Source organism: Spermophilus citellus (genome assembly GCF_964194105.1).
Source record: "Spermophilus citellus genome assembly, chromosome: 18".
NCBI lineage: Eukaryota > Metazoa > Chordata > Mammalia > Rodentia > Sciuridae > Spermophilus > Spermophilus citellus.
In genome coordinates this window covers 15,156,232-15,178,729 of record NC_138200.1, presented here as the reverse complement: position 1 = coordinate 15,178,729, position 22,498 = coordinate 15,156,232, and the positions used below count along the sequence as shown (strand labels likewise).

General features: G+C 53.9%; 1 protein-coding gene and 1 pseudogene across 3 annotated transcripts; both read right to left on the bottom strand.

The window, feature by feature from the left end:
• Positions 1 to 853: 853 nt before the first annotated feature.
• Positions 854 to 22,216, bottom strand: SIRT2 (sirtuin 2). 2 transcript variants are annotated; one of them, XM_081274323.1, is made up of 16 exons: positions 22,115 to 22,216; positions 21,262 to 21,308; positions 17,959 to 18,013; positions 17,595 to 17,708; positions 14,976 to 15,017; positions 14,729 to 14,835; positions 14,582 to 14,638; positions 14,182 to 14,250; positions 5,845 to 5,974; positions 3,534 to 3,593; positions 3,244 to 3,299; positions 3,058 to 3,134; positions 2,936 to 2,987; positions 1,912 to 1,982; positions 1,707 to 1,773; positions 854 to 1,582 (listed from the first exon to the last, which is right to left on the bottom strand). In XM_081274323.1, the coding sequence occupies exons 1-16, from the start codon at positions 22,128 to 22,130 to the stop codon at positions 1,427 to 1,429; spliced, it is 1,176 nt and encodes a 391-aa protein (XP_081130449.1). In that variant the 5' UTR covers positions 22,131 to 22,216; the 3' UTR covers positions 854 to 1,426. The 2 variants fall into 2 exon arrangements, with proteins under 2 accessions (XP_081130449.1, XP_081130450.1); XM_081274324.1 differs by having other exon boundaries at positions 17,959 to 18,007; positions 22,115 to 22,210.
• Positions 10,745 to 13,054, bottom strand: LOC308637279 (transmembrane protein 230-like; annotated as a pseudogene). The gene has a single exon. The product of its transcript is annotated as a transmembrane protein 230-like (transcript).
• Positions 22,217 to 22,498: the final 282 nt, after the last annotated feature.

Sequence of the window (22,498 nt, the reverse complement as noted above, 5' to 3'; positions counted from 1 at the left end):
TGATCCTCCTGCCTCAGCCTCCCAAGTGGCTGGGATTACAGGCATGCGTCACTGTGCCCAGCTAGACCCCAGGTACAGAGTCCAAAAGGGCTTATCCCTCAGAAGAGCACTTTTGAGTATTTCCCTGTAGCAGTTCCAGGAACAGGAAAGGAGAAAACATCACTGAGCTCAGGCCTAGAGTTAGGTGCCGGTGCCCCAGGGAGGGTGATGAGCACGGAGGGCCCTGCTGAGGATTCCCTTCCCGTCTGAGGTGGTGTGTGACAGACAACCAGCAGCTGCTAAGAGAAGGAATCGTCCCACTGACTCAGAGCCCAGGGTTAGGAAGGAGGTGGGCAGGGGCAGGTGTGTGCCTAGTCCAGTAGACCAGTAGATGGCGGAGAGGGTGAGGCCAGGAGGCGGGTGTCCCTGGGGAGGGGGAGGATGTGGGTGGTGGAGGCCAAGGTTGGGTGGGGGCAGCTGGGGTGCAGATGCCAGATGCTGGGTCCCTGGGGGCCCTACCTGTTTCCGACGGGATGCCTGGGGTAGCAGGAAGTGAAAGTGTCCTCTAGAGAGGAAGCTGAGCAGGCAGGGGGAAGAGGCGGGGCTGGGGGTATCTGAAATCAACCTTCCCCCCTCTTTCCGGGGGCTCAGGGCTTAGGAGATCGGACTCTGAAGGAAGGGACTCTGACAGGTTTGGAGGCCAGAGCTCAAAGTCAGGAGGCCCATCCACCCTTAGGGTCCCCTCCTGGCACCCCTCGCTGCTTCTCTGAAGAGCCTGGAGAAGTTCTGTGCCCTTAGTGGCTCAGGATCTCACCCCACCCGCTGGCTGCTTCAAGTACCCCCAGAAAGGAACACAGAGACCAGACAGCTGACGGTTAGTTGGTTTTGGTTCTTTAATTTGTGTCCAAACAAACAACATCCTCTGCCCATCCCCACGTGGGCAGTGGGTCCCAAGGGGAGGGGGCCCAGCACCTACTTTGGGAGTTGGAGGCGGAGACCCAGGAGCCCTATCAGGCTCAGACCCTCCCCAACCACGGTGGGAGCCGTACTGGGAGGGCCACACCCTGGTCTAGGGTGGGTTGGGTTGGATCTGCTTGGCCACAGGTCGCTGAAGCAGTAGAGAGTGAGGGCCCTTGGCCCCCTTCGGTGACAGAAGTTTGGGGGCACCCCTGGCCTCCTGGGAGCAGTTAGAGGTTAGGGGGGGCTGCTCCTTAGAGGTCGTGGGCTGTTAGGTCAGGCTGCTTAGGCTTTGGCTTTAAGGGGATGTTAGAGATTTGCTGGGATAAAGTGGGGTGTGGCTAGGACCCCAGTTTTAGGAGGAAGTCGTTAGGAGACTGAGGGGGTGTACGGCTCTCCCCAGAAAAGAGCTGCGAGTTAGAGGGGCCAGTGCTGGTTGGGGCTCTGCTGTCCCAGAGGGTCTGGGTGTCCTGCCTGCGAGTCGGGGCTGTCACTGGGGCTTTTCCGGCTCTGCGGTCCTGGCCCCCTCCTTGGCAGGAGGTGGGGACCTCCTGGGGGAAGCTACGGTGTTGGGGTTGGGGGCCCCCGACCCAGACTGGGCATCTATGCTGGCGTGCTCCTTCCGAACGAGGTCCTCCAGCTCTTTCTGCAGGACAGAGTTGGCAGAAGTCAGAGGTCACCACATCACATGCCAGAGGGTCAGAGGACGCGTGGGTTGGGTGGGGTCCAAGGACTGGGAGCAGATAGGCTGGGGTCCCCCAGCCGCTTACCTTCCATCCGAGGAGGTCAGCGAGGGCCAGGCAGCCCTGGTCGCAGTCACCCAGCCAGGCCACGTCCCTGCAGTGCGGGCAGGACAGTCAGCGGTGGCCGAGGCCAAGGCCTCTGCTGGTTCTTGTGGGTCCCTAGGCCTTCTGCCTCCCTCCCCCCCCCCCCCCCGCACTGACCCTTGCGGGCTGGCGCCCCGCCCGGCCTCACCTATAGGCCTTCTTGGAGTCGAAGTCCATGCCTCTTCCCAGGCCCATCATCATGCCCAGGAAGGGGTCCGTCTGCAGGGGAGGGGAGTCTGAGCGCACAGCCCCGGGGCCAGGTGCCTGGGCGGTGTCCCAGCTCTGGGATTTGGGTCAAGTGACTGGGCCTCTCTGGGCCTTATCTGTTCGGTGGGGACAGTCCTGGCACCCCGGGGAGGGCTGCAGCGCCACACACCCTGCCCTGCCCGCAGGCGTTGCTGCCACGGATTCAACTGACTGGGTCGAAAAAGGTTTTTAAAAACTGCGTCTCCACGGGACACGTCCAGTCCTATTTTCTTGTCATTATTCCCTAAACAATAGCCCGACAGCAGCGCTCCCCAGCGCTGACACGGTGACGTGTTCTAAGACACCTGAGAGGACGGAAAGTGCCCAGGGAAGAGCGCAGGCCCTGGGCAAACCCTCACCACTCTACATAAGGACTCAGCCTCCTTGGATTCTGGTAACCCAGGGGGTTACCAGATGTGCTGGGGACAACTGTCCATGCTGGGAACAGTAGGAGCCCACGGGATGCTTACTCAGGCCTGGCAGCTGCGTCCCCTGTCAGTCAGGGTGACACCCCTCCCTGGGAGGGCACGAGGCCCAGCTGGGGTTTCCCGAAGGCAACAGCTGCCGGAGGGAGGCCACCCCAGGAAACAGCTGGGGAGGAGGGGCAGCCCTGCCTGCGCTGGCCTGTTGCCACACTCTCAGGCCCTGGGCCTGACTCTTGGGTCCCAGGAAGCACTTCACTCCTCTTTTGTGGTTTTAGCAGGTTTGAGGTGGGCTCTGTCACTTGCTTGAAAGGGTCCCGAGTGACCCAGAGCCCTGTGGAGTCAGGGCAGCTTGGAACGTGACCGCTCCAATTCTTGACTCCTGGGTCCGAGCTGAGCAGCCCCAAGGCCTGGGACTCCCCAGCTGGAATTCTCTCGGGGACCTGTCCCCTCCTTCTCAGAAAGCCAGCGGGAGGAGGGGAGGAAGGGCGACCGGCGACCCACCTGGCCCGTCTTCTCCTTGTTGATGAGCAGGCGCGGGGTGGAGAGGGGTGCCCTGGGGGCGGAGGGGTGGTCAGGCTCTGTCCTGGCCCGTCCCGGCCATCCCCCCACCTGACCCCACCTACTTGCTGATGAGGGAGGCGAAGGGCTGCACCTGCAGCGAGGTGCCCATGATGATGAGCAGGTCCACCTTCAGGAAGTCCTGCGCGGAGTGGCAGTGAGCTCGCCTCTGCTCATCCCACAGCAGGCCCCCCACGGGTGGCTGGGAAGTGACCTTCCCCGCACAGGGGAGCAGGGGCGGGGACACTTACTGACTGCATGCACGAGAAGAACCGCGCCGGGAGGTTCTCGCCAAAAAAAATGATGTCTGAGGTGGAGACAGATGGACAGACACAGAGACAGGAGGACACAGTGACACGGAGACAGAGAAAATAGGCAGGAGGGGAGGCAGACCTGAGGCTGGGGGTGGAGTGGGGGAGTAGCCGGGCGGCAGGGGAACAGAACCCCGGTCTTCCCAGGACGGATGGGGGCACTGGCTGGGGCGGGCAGGCGCGGCCTCTGGGAGAGGTCAGCGGGGCAGGCTCCCTGGCCTCGGGCTCACCAGGTTTCACCACGCTCTGGCACTTCTCACACCGTGGAGTCACCTCCGTGAAGAGCTTCTCTGGCAGGAGGGACAGGAGGAGAAGGACATGAGACCTGGCAGGGGCTGGGCCACAGCCCCTCTGCCCCTCCTCACGGCCAGCACGGACACACACGTTCAGAGAAGGGTTCTGATGGCTGTCACCTCGGCCACGGGGACCTCCTGGGATGGCTGCCCTGCTCAGAAAAGACCTCCCCTCTTAGAGAAGGTCCCTGCCATCCCCAGGCGTCCAGGGGCGGCCCCAGCACCACTGCCCACAGCTACCGAGTGAAAACCCCAACACAGGAGCAGATACAGCCCGCCGGTGCCCACCCGGGGAACTGGAGTGGAGCTCTCCCAGGGAGTCTTGGAGGACAGCCCTACGTCCCCCCTGGGTCACAAAGGCCAGGTGACCCCCAAGCCTGGTGGCAGCAGAGAGAGGGAAGGACAGGCACATGATCCCAGGATGGGACAGAACCTTAGGGCCAGCTGTTGCCCATTCTCTGTAACAGACCCCCGTCCCACCCCTGTGACAATCACCCTTTTGCTGTTTATGATTAGGAAACAGGAAAGCACTTCTGTCCCTTGCACCCCCCACACTGGATGCGTTTGTTCAACTATTCACTTGTTCATTCCCACACTCGTTCAGAGCAGGGTTTCCATGGCGGCACTGGGGCTCTTTCTGCACTGACACGTGCTGTTTGTGGGTGATGCAAAAGATCCCGCCGCGAGACATAAAGGGGGTGCTGTGCATTGTATGTCGCCCCAGCTGCGTGCCCAGGGGCAGTCGACTGGCATCTGCTCAGAAAGGCCACCCCCAGTGGCTCTGCCACAACTGCACAGCTGTCCTGATGTGCTGTGGACACCGAGGCTCTGTTAGGTCAGCATAGAGAGTACCAGAAATGGCTTCCACGGCCGGACGGTGGCTTCTCTGTCCACAATGATGTCAGACATAGGCTTGCCCTGGCCTTCAAGATGTGTGGACTGCTCATTATTTTTCCTGGACCCTGTCCCACCTGAACAGGGATGACAGCCCCAGCGAGCCTGTGGTCTGTCTCCTCGCGCCAGCCCCAGCCCTATCCCTCCAGGCCTGCCCCCAGCCTCCCGCGCCATGGATTCTGCTTGTGCATCCACTATGGCAGTCAAAGAAAGCTACCAGGTAGCTATGCGACTTAGATTAATAAAACATTTAACAACATTAGAAGTTCAAAGCTGGGTGTGGTGGCACTTGCCTGAAACCTCAGCAGCCTGGGAGCTGGGGCAGGAGGGTTGCAAATTTGAGGCCAGCCCGGGCCACTGAGTGAGAACCCCTCTCCGTACAAAAATAAGAAGGGTGGGGTGCAGCTCAGTGGGGAAGGCTTGTGAGGCACACGTGAAACCCTGGGTTCCATCCCCAGAAATGCAAGAATTAAAAAATAGGAATAAACCTTTTGGGCTGGGGTTGTGCTCAGTGGCAGAGCACTTCCCTAGCATGTGTGAGGTACTGGGTTCAGTTCATAGCACCACATAAAAATAAATAAAAAATAACCGTCCATCAACAACCTAAAAAAAGAATCTACCTGTAATCACAGCTATTCAGGAGGTTAAGGCAGGAGGATCCAAGTTTGAGGCCAGACTGGGCAACTTAGCAACACCTTGTCTCAAAATTTTTACAAAAGGGCTGGGGATGCGGTGGCATAGGCCTGTAATCCCAATGATTTGGGAGGCTGAAGCAGGAGGATCACAAGTTTGAGGCCAGCCTCAGCAACTCAGTGAAACCCTGTCTCAAAATAAAAAATGAAAAGGCTGGGGATGTGGCTCAGTGGTAAAGCACCCCTGGGTGCAATCCCTACCATGCCCCCCACCAAAAATTTTAGTTCCTTGGTTCCACTAGTCGCACTTCAAGGGCTCAGCAGCTGTGTGTACAAGTGGCTGTCTTTGAGTGTGGTCACAGCAGGGGTCCCTCATCTCACAGCGTTCTGTTGGACAGTGCTGTACCCGGGTGCAGCTGAATTTGCCTCGATGGGCCTTTCATGTAGGATGGGGACACAGAGCTAGGGTTTTGTGACCGCACAGAACAGGCCATGTGACCGCTTAAGGACCATCTCTGTGTGACCGAATCTGCTCTGGAGCTGCGTGCACCATGGCCTGGCTGTACAGTTGCCACTACCCCCCATCCCCCCAGGGCTGGGATCATCTGCTGAAAGAGCCGAAGAGCTGAGCAGGACAGAATGGCTGCCCACGACGCGGAGACCCTGTTCCTGCACTAGGAGTGGCCAGGTGGGCACCTGGCGGCGGAGCTCTGGCGCCTCACCTTTCATCCAGCTCAGCGGGTACTCGCGCCTGCACAGGGGGCTGATACAGTGGGAGGTGTAGAAGGTGCCGTGGGCCTCCACCAGGTCCTCGGGCTCCAGCCCTGCCACGCGCTCCAGGGTGTCTATGTTCTGGAAAGAGACGGCGGAGACATGAGTCAGGGAGCAAGTGGAACGGTGGGCACAGGCCCGGAGAGGGAGAAGCCAGCAGCAGGTGTGTCTGGAAACTGTCCCGTTCATCCAATGGGGCCACCAAAGGGTCAACAGTCGGGGTGGCAAGCCAGACGTGGGCTACTCAGGAGACTGAGGCAGGAGGACCACGAGTTTGAGGGAAACCTGGGCAACTTAGCGAGGCCCCGTCTCAAAAGCAAAGCAATAAAAATTCAAAACACTCAGAGGACGGGGGTTGGGGGGTGGTGGGACCACGACTCAAAAGGCCACACCCCCAGCTTCCACCAGCTCATAGGACATTTTCCTGCAAATTCAGGCCACTGTGCTTCTGTTTTTCAGTAATTTGGTTAAGAGATCCAGGCACTGTACTGATTTTTGCCAGAAGTTTGTTGAAATAAACGTGTGAATCTCAAATGTCTGTTGGAGATGGAGCCTCCTCAGATGTGGCATCCTTGTGTAGTACCCAACCTGGACATCCGTACATGGTGGCCGGGCCATACACCAACATCAATAAATGAATCAAGAGGACTTATTTGGTTTGAAACACAATGATTTCCTACTTGGCAGGCATTATGGTCCGTTTCATAGATGACATGTTAACCTATATTCTTTTAAGGCATTTTTGTATGAAACTGGCCAGAATGTTCTCTCATTTTTCTTGAAACGACCAACCCCAGTTCCCACTGACAACTGCTGTTGAGGCAGGTGCTGATGAAGGCCACCAGCAGATGTGACACAGGGGTGGCCGGTCACGTGCAGCCTGCGGCTGAACTTAGAAGGTCTCTCAGACTCTGTAAACATTGGAGAGGGTTCCTTTCAAGGGCAGATGGCCCGACTCCCCTCTCAGCTCCCTGCAGTGGTCAGCTTGTCCCCATAACATGAGACAGGAGCACTGTTCCAGGACCCCTGGTGTGTCCTTGCCCCACGCTGTAATAGAAATTCTGCTTTTGCCTTTGGTAACTGACTCAGTCTACTGTCTGAGTCCCTAGTGAGTGAGTACACTGTGTGCTTACAAATATCTAATTAACAGATCCAAGAATCACAGCAGCTACCCCCTTATCCGTGGGGGGGATGTTCCAGGACCCAGAAGATGAATGAAATTTTGGATGGTGTCAAATCCTGTAAATACAAATGCTTTTTAACTTATGATGAAGCTGTGTCCTGATAAGTCTGTCGTACGGTGAAAATAACCTAGGTGGAGAGGGCACTGTGTACCCTGCTGGACGTCACAGCTGCACCCAGGCTCTGTACAGCACTGGTCATTGCCTTCCATGAGCATGAGGCTGCCCAGGAGCTGTGGCTTGCGATGGCTTGCTACCGCCACCCAGCATCACAGCTTTGCCACACAGAACCAGAATTAATTTGTCTTTCCATGTTTTATGTCCTTGTGTCTCTCTGCATCATAACTCTGGCATTTGGGGTCTGTTAACAAATAAAATAAGGGTTACATGAACCTGATAATCAAGATGACTGAGTGACTAACGGGAAGATAGCATATACCATGTGGATATGCTAGATAAAGGGATGATGAATGTTCTGGGCAGGGTGGAGCAGCACAGCTTAGAATCTCATTATGCTACTCAGTGGAAAACTGACAAACTGTTTATTTTTGGAAATTTCCATTTCACATTTTTGGACTGAAGTTGAAGGCAGGTAACCTAAACCACAGAAAGCAAAACTGAAAATAAAGGAGCACAACTACACCTCAGTACCTCTGTGCTGTTCCTCCACAGCGCTTTTGATAGAGAAACAAATTAACAAAAGGAACCAGGCTGACCTGTAGGTACTGATGTGATCTCTCCAAGGTGTTACAAGGTACAGAAAAACAAAGCTGTGTGTTTAGGATGTGGAAACACAGTCATGTGCCCCTTAGAGACAGGAATATGTTTTGAGAAATGCATTATTAAGTGATCATGGAGTGAACTTGCGTAAACTAGGATAGCTATAATGTTGCTATAGTATAATGTCACTAAGGCTATGTGACCTTTTGGGGAGGGCTGCTGGGGACTGAGCCCAGGGTTCATGTGTGGTGAGCCCGTGCTCTACTACTAAGCTACAACCCCAGCCCTTTTTCTTTTCTTTCTTTCCTTCCCTCCTCCTTCCTTCCTTCCCTCCCTCCTTTCTTTTTCAGGGTCTTGCTATGTGGCCAGGCCACCACACCCAGCCAGGCAATATAATCTTTTTTTTTTTCCAATTACAATTTTTTGGGGTACTGGGGATTGAATTCAGGGGCACTCGACCACTGAGCCCCATCCCCAGCCCTACTTTGTATTTATTTAGAGACAGGGGCTCACTAAGTTGCTCAGCACCTGGCTTTTGCTGAGGCTGGCTTTGAACTCGTGATCCTCCTGCCTCAGCCTCCAGAGCTGCTGGGCTGACAGGCGTGTGCCACGGCGCCTGGCTCAGGCACAGTCTCATAGGGAGCAGCCAGTGCATGAGCTGCCATTGCCACCTCTGGGAGTGTTCATTCTTATGACAGATTTGAAAATAAGCCCGTTCCTTCACAGCGCTCCCCCCCCCCCAACGAAGTTTAGATTAAGGAGGGTGGAGTGGGGGCTGGGGGCTCTCCCCAACTGTGAGGTTTGTATTTAAATCTGAAAACAGGGTGAAGTGCTTGCAGAAGGAGACTCAGCCTGGGGGTACAGCTCAAGTGTCTGCTGACATACTCCCCCCACACCTAACCCCGACACACCGGCTGCAAATACTGAGGGGGGGTGCTCTACCACTGAAATACATTCCTAGCCCTTTTTTTTTTTTTTTTTTTTTTTTGAGACGGGGCGGGGGGGGGGCTGGGGTTGTAGCTCAGCGGTAGAGCACTCACCTAGCACAGGTGAGGCACGGGGTTTGATCCTTAGCACCACATAAAGATAAAGATATTGTGTCCACCTACAACTAAAAAACACACACACACAAACTGAGACAGGGTTTTGCTAACTTGTCCAAGTTGGCTTCAAACTTGTGACACTATCTCAGCCTCCTGGTTAGCTGGATCATAGGCATGCCTCGTGGCCTGCTATAATCTTTGCTTTTTAGCTAGACTGTTTACCATTTGTGCTTGATTATTGATATGATCTTAGGATCACCTGGCTATCATGCACATTCTAGATATCTTTATTTCCTTTTCCTCGTTTTCTGCCTTTTTTTTGGAAGTGTAGTTTTTCTTATTCCACTTCATTTCTTTTGCTGGCTTATTTGCTATAACTGTTTTGTTATTTTTGTGGTTGCTTTGAGGGGGGGTGGGGGGGTGGCAAATGGTGGCCTCCTGACAAAATCCAGCCAGCCACCGGCTTCTGTATAGTTGTGAGCTAAGAATGGCCTTTTACATTTTTAAATGTGTGTGTGTGTTTTTTTTTTAAATCAGGATAATGATGGTATAGGACAAGTGAAATTTATAAAAAAGTTCACGTTCCAGGCTCCATACATCAAGCTGCACTGGGATACAGCGAGGCTCACTCATCTCCACGTTGCCTGGGGCTGCCTTTACTCCACAAGGGCAGAGTCAAGCCAGACCATCATATTTGGAGACAGGGTCTTGCTAAGGTGCCCAGGCTGGCCTTGAACTTGTGATCCTTCTGCTGTAGCAACCTGAGTAGTGAAGAATCAGCTTTTAAACAGCATGAAGCTGCTATGTGGGTGTGGACATAGAAGGTTCTTCCAGACAAGGGCCCCGTGGAAAAAACCAAATACGGAACTTCAAGCCCAGCGTGAACACGGTGTATAATTCAGGAGGCTTCGATGCTGTTTGCTGTGGAGATCACGGTGGCTTGAATGAAGGCGACAACTGTCCTAATGTGTGAATGGCACTTGCGCCTTGAGCTAAATATAGCCTTGCACATAGCTCCCAAAAGTGCTGCATCATCACAATTCAGAAGGAGTCAAAGATGGCGTGTCCCAGAAAACTGGGTCAGTGACTCAAATAGGGACTGACGTGGAAGAAGAGGACTACAGGAAGCATTTCATGAAGCATGAGAGTGGAACATTTTTTCCCCACTCTTGATATATTTTATATAATTAACCATTTAAAATCTCTATATGGAGTTAGATCCGTGCATTAAATATCACAGGCAAGAAGCTGGGCACAGTGTGTTTCCTGTAGTCCCAGCTACTAGGGAGGCTGAGGCAGGAGGATGGATTAGCCTAGGATTAGAGGCCAGTCTGGGCAACATAGCAGGACCCCATCTCAAGTAAATAAATAGTTAATTAGATTTTAAATCACAGGGAGCAGGTGGGTGCCTGTGAATTTCACACCGACCCACACATACTTATGTGGGCGTCCTGGTGAGAAGAGCCCACAGTGGTGCGGCTCAGATTCAGAGTTGGGTTTTGCCCTTGAAGTGCCATCAGTGGCTACGCTAGTGGCCCTCACATGTGACTTTATGGAGGCCTCAGTTTCTCCTCCTGTTGGATGAGTAACTTCCAGCCACACCAGCTGCTCTGGCCAGGATCTTTCTGCTCAAGCCCAGGCTCCGTGGCCAGCTGTCCCTGCACCTGTCTGCCCCGTGTCCCAGCTCTAATCCCTCATGCCTCCCAGTCCCCCAGCCACCCACCCGCCTTCCCCTCTAGGAAGAGGCAGCAGGCGCTCGGCTCAGAACTGGCGGGTGGCCCTGACTCTCCTCCCTCCCTGGCACAGACAATCAGGAAGCACCTTCACAACCTTCATATCCACCCCCTTCTCCGTGCCCCCCAGGGCTGGCCTCGCTCTCTCCTCGAGCTTGGTCTCTGCGGCTCCTCTGCAGACCCAAGACCCGTGTGATCTGCCCTTGTCACCTCCCTGACTCTCTCCTCCTCCTCCCCTCAGGGCTCACTCAGTCCAGCTTCTTGGGGTTCTTTGTGCACTAAACGCAGCCCCCCTCGGGACCTCGGCCCCTCCCTTTGCCTGGAACCTCTTCCCTGGTAACCCCAAGGCTCCTTCCTGCTCCTTAATGGGTTTTGCTTAAATGTCCCCTTCTCCTGGCAGCCCTGTTGACAACAGCACCTCCACCACCAAGCTCCTGATTCTCCTGATTCTTCTCCCTTTCTAAATGTGCCCGAGACCTGTCACCATCTGACACACTAGGTCTGTGACTTCTCCATCTTGTCCTTGTGACCTCCCCTACAACATGAGAATATCAGTGGAGAGAGGCAGAAATGTCTGCTCTGGTTGCTGGCACTGGGTTGGCACCAGTGAACATCCTTAGAGAGCGCTTGGCTCATGCTGGGTGCAGTGGCGCATGCCTGTAATCCCAGCGACTAGGAAGGCTGAGGCAGGAGGATTGTAAGTTTGAGGCCAGTCTCGACAACTTAGGGAGGCCCGGTTTCAAAATAAAAAACAAAAAGGGCTGGTTATATAGCCAGTGGTAAAGTACCTTTGGGTTCAATCCCCAGTACCAGAAAGAAAAAGAAAAAGAAAACAAGCTCTTGGCTTCAAGTCAGTTCTTAGTATCATGTCCTGTGAGTAAAGTGGACTCTCTGAGTCAGGTCTGTCCTAGGCTTGGACAGCTCCTGGAAGGAGGAAGTTGTGCCTTCCTGCTGCCACCACAGCCCCCATCTACTTCATTTGAGCAATTTGGACCCCGCTTTTAAGCATTCATGCTCCCCCTGGTGGCAGTTTTTAAGACTGCAAGTGCCAAACTGGGTGCTGGAAGATGCCTACACCCATTTATTTATTATCTTGTAGTGCTGGGAATCAAACCAGGACCTGGCACCTACTAGGCAAGGGCTCTGCCACCAAGCTGTGTGTCTCCAGCCTTTTAAAGCTTATTATTATTCTTACATTTTAATTTCTTTTAAATATAAGTGACTTTTTTCAAGTAAAGAAACAGAATCAACCTAAGGATGTGGTCCTCCAGGGATCTAAGCCAAGTCTTGAGATCTTCAGCAGAATGACCTTACAGTACCAGGTGCTAGAAATAAGGTTAGACACCCTAAATAGCAACGACTTATCTTCATTTTTCAATAGGGAACAGCCCAATGTCCAGTCTTTAAAGGCCTGGCATATAGAACATCTTGATCTACAAAGGATAGAACGACCCAAATCATATGCAGGCTGAGGCAGGAGGATCGCGAGTTCAAAGTCAGCCTTAGCAAGACCAGAGCTGGCCCAGGATTGGGTATCAGAGATGGTGCTTATACTTTGAAAACTTACTCTGAGGCTCAAAAAATTCCTGGTTTCTGACACTAAGAAACAAAGTAAAAAATATTTCAGATGGATCCTCACTAATGTAATTTTACAGAGGTCTTCCACCAGAAGTTTTGGTAGAGTTAAGAGTAGGGGATAAGAGCTTTTGATACTTTAAAAATAAATTACTTAGTAACTAAGAAATTAGTCATACCACACTCTTCCATTTGCTACAAGAACAAGTTGACAAAGAAGATTATTTAAAAGAAATGCTCAATCTAAAGAGGAGGGAATAGTAACACTTTCCACTACAGAATAACCTCCTGGCTTTCCCAATTAACAATGCCATTCTTCCATGATACAAATTCATCTGGAAAAACCTGTTGAGTTTTGCCAAGGCCAGATGAAAACACAGTGTTTCCTAATTAGCTAAGGAAGCTCAGTGAACATTTTTGGGATGGACCCACAAACTCTGGCCACTGTTTTGTCAAACATCTGCAAACTGCATCATTCCTCAGCCCTTAGCCATAGTTTCTGTTCAATATCCCAAAGCTGGGTTCAATTCCACTGTGACTTGTCTCAGGGCTGAAGTGAGTGTTAGTCATCAAAGTCTGGAATGTCATCATAGGAGTAACCCCGGTAGCTTTTAGGTGCACAGTAGGCAGTGCACAGATGGTAAAATCCTGGCAGGAACACCAGAATGCCAATGATCAGGACAGGAACGCCGGTCTACCCCACTCCCCGCTTTTGCTAATGTAGCCTGACAGCAGGAGGGAGCCTCTGATAATGAGAAAGGCGCCAATCAAAAATAGCACAGTGGCAAATGCAATGGACTTTAAGGGACCTCAGGAGGGCTTTTCTTAAACTGAAGGTCAGTGTGGCCGTCATCTGGCTGGAGAGCCTTAAGCGTTTCACTTTACTACCGGGATTCCAGTAGCCAGATTAGACAGTCAGAGCACACGGAAAAACAGCTACAGTCCAAGCACCCGCCAAGACTGGGGCTGGCAGGGACCCCGCCCACGGCTACCAGCTGAAGTGTCCCAGGCCTCATGGCACAGCCCCAACCTAACTGCTGCCCCAATGAGAACCAGCCTGTCCCCGGAAGTTCTGAACTTGTGATCCTCCTACCTCAGCCTCCCAAACTGCTGGGATTAAGGCCTGCGCCACCACACCTGACCATGACACTACTTGTATTCAAGTGTTATATCTCTGTTTTACAATTTGGTGTTCTGAGGTATGGGTTAGCGTGTGTGCAGGCTGCTATAATACATCATGTGATTCCAAAACGTACTGATTAAACAAAGATAGAGGCACAGATATATGTGACTGGGTAAGACTCCACAAATCTTGCGGAGTAATCAGAAGGCCACAGTGTGAGCCACCCTTGTCAAGCACCCTGGCACGAGGAGGCCCTAGGTTAAGCCTCTGACCTGTGCACACCATGGCACATTTGATGTCATACTTATGATTATGCAAATAAATAAAAAGTACCACTTTCTTAAGGTAAAATGTCCACCTGAAAACTGTCACAGTGATCTTGCCAGCTCTAATCACTTCGGTGTCATCTGCTGGAAAGCTCTTAAAACAAATAGGAGCAGGCATGGTGGCGCATACCTGTAATCCCAACAGCTCGGGAGGCTGAGGCAGGAGGATCTCCAGTTCAAAGTCAGCCTCAGCAACTTAGTGAGACCCTAAGCAATTTGGAGACCCTGTCTCTAAGTGCCTCTGGGCTCAATCCCTAGTAACAAAATCAATAAATAAAAGCCAATAGGAACTCTGGGCCGTCCATGGTGTCTGGGCCGTCCCCTTAGGTGGGGGCCCTTTAGCAGCACACACAGGATGACCTGACAGGGATTCACGGCCTCCTCACCACACACCTGAGAGGGTGAGGCTGTTCTGGAGCCCATCTTCTGAAGGGGAAACCGAGGATGAGAGGAAGTGACTCACGGTAGGTCATGTGGCAGGGGAGCAGAGTGGCCCCACATCTGGCTGAGTTGCCCCCAAGCTCTTAGCACACAGCACGGCCCCCCCCAGGCGCCCGCCTTCCTGCCTCCCCTGCCTTCCCGCCTACCTGGGTGTAGCAGCGCAGGAGCAGCCCCTTCTCCTTCATCAGGCGAATGAAGTAGTGACAGATGGTCGGCTGGAGGGGGTGAGGACAGGCTGCTGTGACATCCACACGCACTGCCCCTGGGGAACCGTCTAGCACTCGGCCAGCTCTGCCTCGTGGAACCATCTCAACGGCCTCACAAGGGAGCCCCGCACCAGCCCATTTCCCAGATGAGGAAGTGGACATCCCGCGGTAGGGAGGTGGCAGGGACAGCGGGGAGGGCGGGGCCAGAGGCTGAACCAGGCAGGCTGCCCCGCAGTCCAGGTACTTGAGGACTTTATAAAATTTGGCTGCAGGGCCCTGGAGAGGGCTTCTCCTTGTCCCCTCTCGCCCACCCCACCCCCCCGGAAGGAAAAGATCTCACCTTGAATTGCCCAGGATAGAGTTCCTTGGCAAGGGCAAAGAAGGGTTCTGGATGTTTCTGTGGGCAAGACAGGAAGAGGGCCGATGCCCCAGGTGAGATGAGTGGGAACTGGGCAGCCCCTCCCCATCCCTCATGACAGACGGATACCTTAAAGTAGCCAATCTCAAAGATGGCCTCCGGGTAGGGGAGATGGTATTTCTCCAGGTTGGCGTAGAGGCCAGTGGATGGAGAGCGGAAGTCAGGGATGCCCGCAGCTAGGGGAGGAGGGACGGGAGACGATCAGTGATACCAGCCCCATCTATGCCCTCCCAGGCGGGGCTCAGAGGGCCCTCCCCAGCCCCTGGGAGGTGCTCCACCATTTCTGGGGCAGTGGCTGGGGAAAGGGGACACTCACCTGTGGAGATTCCGGCTCCTACCAAACAGATCACCCTGCGACCTGCAGGACAGGAGTTTAAGGTCACTTGACACGGTTTGCTCAGCCTTTACGACGACATCACCCACCCAGGCCCTGACCTCGCCTCCCCCGTGCGAGGCAAGCACTTCAGATGCATGATGGTCTTCCCAGCCATCTCCAGGGGGACAGTGTTGGCACCGTCATGTTAGAATCAAGGAAACCAAGGTTCAGATTGGGGGACACGGTCACCGGGAAGAAGAGTCAGCAAGGGGCCAAAGAATGCACTGTTTGAGGGACTGGGGCTGGGCTCAGGGGCAGAGCGCTCGCCTGGCATGTGGGAGGCACTGGGTTCGATCCTCAGCACCACATGTAAATAAATAAAAATACTGTGTTCATCTACAACTAGGAAAATTTTTTTTTTTAAAAAAGGAATGCACTGTTTGAAATGATACCAATTTAGGAAGACTTGGGAAGGAGACTCTTGAGTAAAAGTTTCTCCCCCTGAGAAGGCTGTGGGTGTGGTGGGGGGCGGGAGGCGGGGTCCCTGGAAAGAGATGCACTTTAATATAAGCCTCCCACCCGGGGATGTCGCAGAGGAAAAGCCCTGGCCTAGCCTGCTCAAGGCCTAAGTTCCACCCTAGCATGGCAAACTCTGGCAACGGCTCATCTTCTGAACATAACCTTGGATGACCTTGTACTTCTAGCACATTCTATAGACTCTTTCATATCCTTTCCTCTGAAGGCAAACACACATCAGTCACTTGAAGCTTGGTCAAGTTCAGGTGAAATCTAAGGATCTGCCATCTCAGCCACATTCCCGAAGTTGAGGGCGGAGACAGGCTTGAGGTCATGGCTGTCCCATTCCCTGGTGGCTGTGGGGTCTTACACTGCTCCTATTACTACCCCAGGATTCAGCTTTTTCCTCTGTAAATCAGCATAATTACAGTACTGATCGCAGGCTGCTCAGAGAATGAATTAATTCACGTAAAGCTTAGATCAGCGCCCGGCACGGGGCAGACACTGCCTATGTGTGACTCGTATTCTTTGAGCCAATTGTACCAAACTTCTCAAGAGCCACAATTTGGATCCTTATAAGCATTTTGCTCCATAATTTTTACCAGTTCTCATAAAAGAAGACGGGAAGATGTGACTGACTGTCCACAAGCACACAGCTGAGCAGAGACAGCCCGTGGCTGTGTCAGCTAGGGCTGGGGGGACAGCCTGTCACATGGAACCCAAGCACCTGCCCATCCACCGACAGAGATGCAAGTGCAATGCCCTAGGAACTGGGTGCCCTGGGGTGTCCAATCCAAGGGAAGAGAAAAAGGGTAATCTGAGGTCAAGGTCGGCAACAGCCTAGGCCCTCGCTTCGACTCTGGGATGCCATCCGAGCAGGCCTGGCTGGACCCAGTGGAGGCAGAAACAGGGGGATCATATACTCTGGTTTCAGGGGACCTGGGATCCAGTCCTGCCAGCTCTTTGATCCTACAATAAGTCAAAACCTTTCAGGGCCGCAGTCTCCTCCTTTGTCCAGATCACTCCTACAGTAATGGCCTCCTGGGTAACTGTGGAGACCCAACGAGAGGCCCTTACAGGGGTAATGATTATTAATAGCTAACAGCCACCTGCATGTGCCAATCACTTCAAGACCCAGTGCAGGGGGGCAGAAGACGAAGGCCTTGTGCAGCCACTGTCTGGGTCCTCTCAGGGCCTCCCACACTGGAGGATGGTGTGAGGCAGGCTAGGGACAGCAGGTCTGGGGAGACGGCAGTAGCTGGGGACAGGGAAACTGGAGAAGGCGTTCTCAACAAAAGGCTGTTCAGGACCCTCAAAGGGTCTATTGTTCCCCTGGAGGACGGCTGAGAGCCTGATTTCTCAGACTTTGGTGACTCAACTTACTGCAAGAAATATAAATTTCGTGGTGACCCAGCCAGCACACACTCCCCGAACAAGCTCCCTGTAACAACCACAGCGAACCCTTCCACGCTAGGTTCCAGGCCTCCAAGCAAAAGTCTCAATTTGTTCAGCGCCACCCCTAACCCCGTGAAGTGTAATTATTTACCCTCATTCTAGGAAAGGGACTGGCCAACAGAGACCCAGAGCTTGATTCAGGTTGTGACCCATCTTGGGCCAATGGGAGTCAGTCTCCGGTGTTTTGCCTCAACCGCTGGAAATGTAGGTTCTTTGAGTAGCAGCAGCTGCTAACCTGGCGGAGTCTGCATCTGGAGCTGCGGGGAGTCACTCACGCCCCAGAGAGTTGAGACCATGGAAGCACCCAGGTCCAGCCGTGCTCAAGGCTGGGTTCTAGGGTCTGCAGAGTTTTTTGGTTTTGTTTTGTATTTTGCTTAAGAGCTGGGTTTCTTTCTTTCTTATATATATATATATATATATATATATATATATATATATATATATATTTATTTTAGTTGCTGATGGACTATTTATTTATGGTGCTGAGAACTGAACCAAGTGCCTCACACATGCCAGGCAAGTGCTCTACCACTGAGCCCCAGCCCAGCCCCAAGAACTGGGCTTCTTACTATTTACACACAAAAGGTATAAGTCATTTGTGGTCAGGAATGAGAGAAGTGGCCCAACCAGCGGGGACACGGGACTTACAGCGCTCACTCTGCATGTAGCGGGCCACCCCTTCCAGGGTTAGCTCATCCAGCAGACGCTCCTTTTGGGTGCCCAGGCCCAGGGTCTGGGAGAAGAAGTTCCGCAGGAAATCCACTGGCCAAAAAGAAGAGAGCCAGCGGCTGGTGGGCATTCAGCCAGGGCATGTAGATGTCCTCAGGGCCCTGAACCAGCCCTGGGGTCCCCAATCCTCCCCGCCACTGAAGGCACAGTGCCTGGCCCAGCCAGTGGCCTCCAGACCCTGCTCTGCCCATTTCTACAAACTCCGAATGTCACTCCTGGTGGCCCCAAGGAGTGTTCCTGGACCCTGGTCGACAGCCCCGCCCTCCCTGCCCTCCAAGGAGACACTTACTCTCAGCTTCTCCGCCAGCAGCTCCTCCTTCAGGGTCTGAGTCGGAGTCCTGGAAGGGTGGGGTGGGGGTGGCCAAGCCCCAGAAGTGGGTTAGGGAGGGAGGGGTGGGCGTGGCAGCGACACTGGGTTTGGGGGAAGGTTCTGGCTGGGAAGTGGCCTGAGGGAGGGGGAGCAGGAGAGGCCTGGTGCTGGGGCCACCATGAAGTCTGGGACGGGCTGCTGCGGGGCAGGGGCCCCTGGGCCTGCTGCTCTGTGGGCATGACCTCGCGAGGGGCTTTACTTTTCTGGGTCTCAGTGCCTCCTGGTGGAGATGGAGCTCAGGGCTGCCGTGAGGATGGAAGGAGTTGGCACAGGTGAGGTGCCTGCACAGCCCTCACCAGTGGGCGCTCCGGAAATGGAAGTGCTGGCTGCTGCTGTATCACAGGCCTGGCATCCACAGCCTCCCCTATGTCCCTGTCCTGTGGAGTGTGGCCTGCTGCCCCTGCTCACGGAAGTCATTTCCATGGGCAATGCCAGCAGAAGGTCTTGGGTCCACCCCGGGTCCCCCTGCTTGAACCCCTCTCACTGCACTCTCGGGGACTCTGTCCTGGGCCCTCCTGGCTTTCCCTCGGCTACTTCCACATCTATACCAATGACCTCGCCTAGTCACTGATAATGCCACCTCATCATCAGACCCAGGGTTCCTGAGGTCTCACCCTAGGTGACCTCTGCATCCCTCACTCTTCCCAAATTGGCCTCAGCATCTCCCCCAAACCTGCTCTTCCTCCCAGGCCCCCTGGGGCGGATCTCACTGTCACCCCCACCGCACACCCTTACCTGCCCACCACAGCCCGCAGCCCCTGGTCTGTCCACTCAGCCTCCTGAGAGTCTCTCTACTGACCCTTCTGCCACCCCAGGGCTCTTCCTGGTCCAGCCTGTCCTCTTTCCAGGGTCCTTCCCTGGTCTCCTCCTAGACTCCAGGTCTTAGTCTCTGCCTCCAAACTACCCTGACCCTCCAGGTGACGGCTGTCTGGGTCAGCCCATTCCTCCCTGCTTCAGAGGATCCTCTGGTGACTGCAGGCTCGTCATGCCACTGCAAACACATCCACAGTCCCTGTGATGTCAGTTCCAAAGGGGCCGGGACTTGGTTTGTTCACCACTGAATGCCTGGTGCTGAGAGCACAGCAGAGCAGGGTCTCTGGAACCATCCACCATTGAATGCAAGCCTGTTCTGTGCGAGGCCAGGGCTGTACCCTGCCGCGGATCTACAAATCCACAGCTCGACCAACTCAGTCTTCAGCTTCAGGACCCTCAGATAATGCTTCTTCCTGGCCACTTGCTATTCTGGTTCCAAGTTTTTGGAATAAGAACCTCCCTTCAAAACATATTTAAAAATAATTATCACTTTTTTTTTTCAGTGCTGGGGATGGAACCTGGGACCTTGCTAGGCAAGTCCTCTACTGCTCGGCCTCAGCCCCAGCCCCTTCATCACTTTTTAAGATTGCACAACCTTTGCAAAAACTCTGACCATTAGAAAACACATAACCTGGGCGGTTGACTTTGAATTTCCCTGCCCCCCTGCCTTGATACGATCACTACTGGGAGCTCAATGGTAATTGCTTTTCTCTGCATATAGAAACTATTTTTGCAGAAACCGGTCCTATCGCAGTGCAAGGCTGCATCTGGCATTTTCCATGGAATAGCAGACCATGCAGCCACCTCATCCTTTCAGGCAGCTACACAGCATGGCATTGTACAGATGAACCATAGTTCATTTTAGGTGTCTCCTGGCAGCCATTTAGGCTGCTTCCAATCTCGCCCTATTGTGGACAATGCGTGATTTACATCCTCACATCTCTGTGGACTGAGGATCCCTTCTTACCACGAGACCTTTTGCTTTGGCAGTGGTTGTGCTGTGGGGGCCCGGCGAGGGGGATGCCAAGGCTGACAGGAGGCTGTCACTCTCTCGGCACGGCTGTGCCTCTGTGGGGTACTGAAATCCCAGCCTCTGCACTGCCTATATTTGAAGCGTGCTCTCAGGGTCTGGCTGGGCTGGCATTTTTTCAGGCTGCAGACAGCGAAGCTCTGTGGTGGGAGGTTGGACATGGGACCTTCCCAGTAGGGGGGCCTGAGATGCTGGTGGGTGCCTTCGAGCATCTGTGAAGATGCCAGTCTGTCTGTCCTGCAGCATCTAGAGGGCAGTGTGCCCAGGGCCATGAGATTATGGGTTTGAAATCCTTCCCTGTTTCTCTACCAAGGGATAGAAGACAAGTTACTCAACAGTTCTGCCTTTTTCCTACCTGGAAAAAGGCCTTACTTCTCATAGGGATACTGGGAGATTAAAATGAGATGATGCATGAAAGCATTAATCAGAGTGCCCAGCTGGAGTAAGTAGTCAATACATGCTGCCCATGGCTATCATTAGCTGACCACCTCCAGCTACCCAATTACCCACCAAGCACATCACACTCTTTCCTGCTCCCAGGTCTTTCTATGAGCTGTACCCTCTTGTGCGGGACACCACTTCACACTGTTTCTAAGAAATTCAAGCCACGCATGGTGGTACACGCCTGTAATCTCAGCGGCTTGGGAGGCTCCTGGACAGGAGGATCACGAGTTCAAAGCCAGTCTCAGCAACTTAGCAAACTTAGCGAGGCCCTAAGCAACTCAGTGAGACCCTGTCTCTAAATAAAATATAAAAAAAGGCTCAGTAGATATGCGCTCTGGCATCCAATCCCTGGTACTAAAAAATAAATAAATAAATAAATAAAAATCGAAATCCACTCGTCGCTTGTTACATTGTGACTATATATCTCCCTCTGAATCCTAGACCAGCCTGTGGGTTCCTCCAGAAAAGAGCCTCTTTTGGAAACTTCTGTGACCTACAAAGTTTGCTCTGGGCTCCCAAAGTGTCGAGCTACTTTCATAATCACCTTGTAGCATCACTTTCTTGTCATTTATCCATGAGATCTGTGAGTTTAGGAACCAAATTGGATTTGGATACTTGTGTCTACTAGATGAGTAAAAAAGGAGGTTCAAAAGAGACTGGGGTACGGGGGTGGGGGGTGGGTGCACTAAAGAAAAAGTAAAGTTTGGAGGGAAGTCCTAGGGTTGAGACACACACTTTTTTTTTTTTTTTTTTTCTGACAATCCCCAGAAGCCACCAGTTCCCAGGAAGCTGTACCAGTTGGGGAGAGGGATTGGGATAATGAGCTGAGGGCCCGGGGGTCACTGCCTCCCCTCTGCCACCTCCCGGGGGTTTGGGATGTGGGAACAAGTCCATCTTTCTCCTTCCCTCCACCCTTTCCCCCATCTCACCTGAGCCTCCTGCACCTTCCCTGCCTGGTTCTCCAGAGGGTCAGAGGCTGGGGAGGAGGGGGAGCAGAGGTGGTTACAGTGGGGGGAATGGTTAAGGGGGAAGGAAGGGGTTCAAAGTGGCAGTGGCTGGGACAAGAAGACCCACCAACCTAGTTATGCTGGAATCAGGGGTGGCGGTAAACATGGAGTAGAGGGAGGGAGGGGATGGGGCAAAGCAGACCTTTGAGTGTAGAGGGCTGGTTAGAGAGGGGCCAAGAGGCCAAGGAGGAGAAGGTTTAGGAGAAGAGGGAGGAGTAAGTAGGGGTGCTGAAGGAAGCCGCAGGGGAGTTAGGAAGGCCACCGTGTGAGCGCCTGAGCAGGGAGGAGTTAGTTTCAAGGCAGTGGAAAGTTTGGCGAGGAAGAGAGACCAGAAGGGATACCTTGGCTAGGAAACGGGTTTGGGAGAGAGGCGCAGTGTAGGTTTAGGAGAGGCACCGGAACTGAAGGGAAGAGATAGGGGGGAACACCAGGCACCCTAACCCTACAGCTGCCCCATCACCAGGTACCCTTAGCAACCGGGACCGCGGCAACATACTGTCCTTAGTAACGGGGGTCCCGGTCAACCAAGGGGCGAGAAACACGCGATCGTTAGTAACTCGACAAACGGGTGGACGAAGCGGACCCTTAAAACTTCGCGACCCAGGAGTCCACCAACCTCGTAACGTGGACCACCTAGCAACGGCCATCGGAATCCCACTCCCCTCAAGCAGCCCCTGTCTCCCGTCCCACTGCGCCTGCCCTCGGGCCCCGGGGCCTGCAGCCCTCAGCCAGGCCCCGGCGCGGCCCGACCCTCCCACCGGGGCCCCCGACTCACGGTCCGGCTCGGCCATGGGCGCGGGGCGGGGGCCCTCGGGGCTGTCACCGACTGCTCTGTCCCGTGACGGCACCGGAAATAGGAGGGGCAGGGATGCGACAGAGAACTACAATTCCCAGGAGGTATCGCGGCAGCATGCGCGCTGTCGCGTGGCGCGCTCCGCTCTTGAAAAAGGAAGACGCGCGAGAACCGGACTACGAATCCCAGAGGGCCTGGCAGTCGGCAGCCATGTTGGTAAAGGGCGTCCGGAAAATGTGTGGTCGGCTAGAGAGCTTAGTCCATCTGACTACTCTGATTGGTCACAGCACGGTAAGGGGGCAGGGCGTGATCGATTTGCCCTGCTCTGATTGGGTGAAAGAGGGGGCGTGTTGGGGAATTCCCCAC

Coding starts and splice junctions, on each gene's coding strand:
- SIRT2 (XM_081274323.1), bottom strand. Junction 3,300..3,533: donor CCAGAGCGTGGTGAAACCTG/GTGAGCCCGAGG, acceptor TCTCCACCTCAG/ACATCATTTTTTTTGGCGAG. Junction 3,135..3,243: donor TCTTCTCGTGCATGCAGTCA/GTAAGTGTCCCC, acceptor CACTCCGCGCAG/GACTTCCTGAAGGTGGACCT.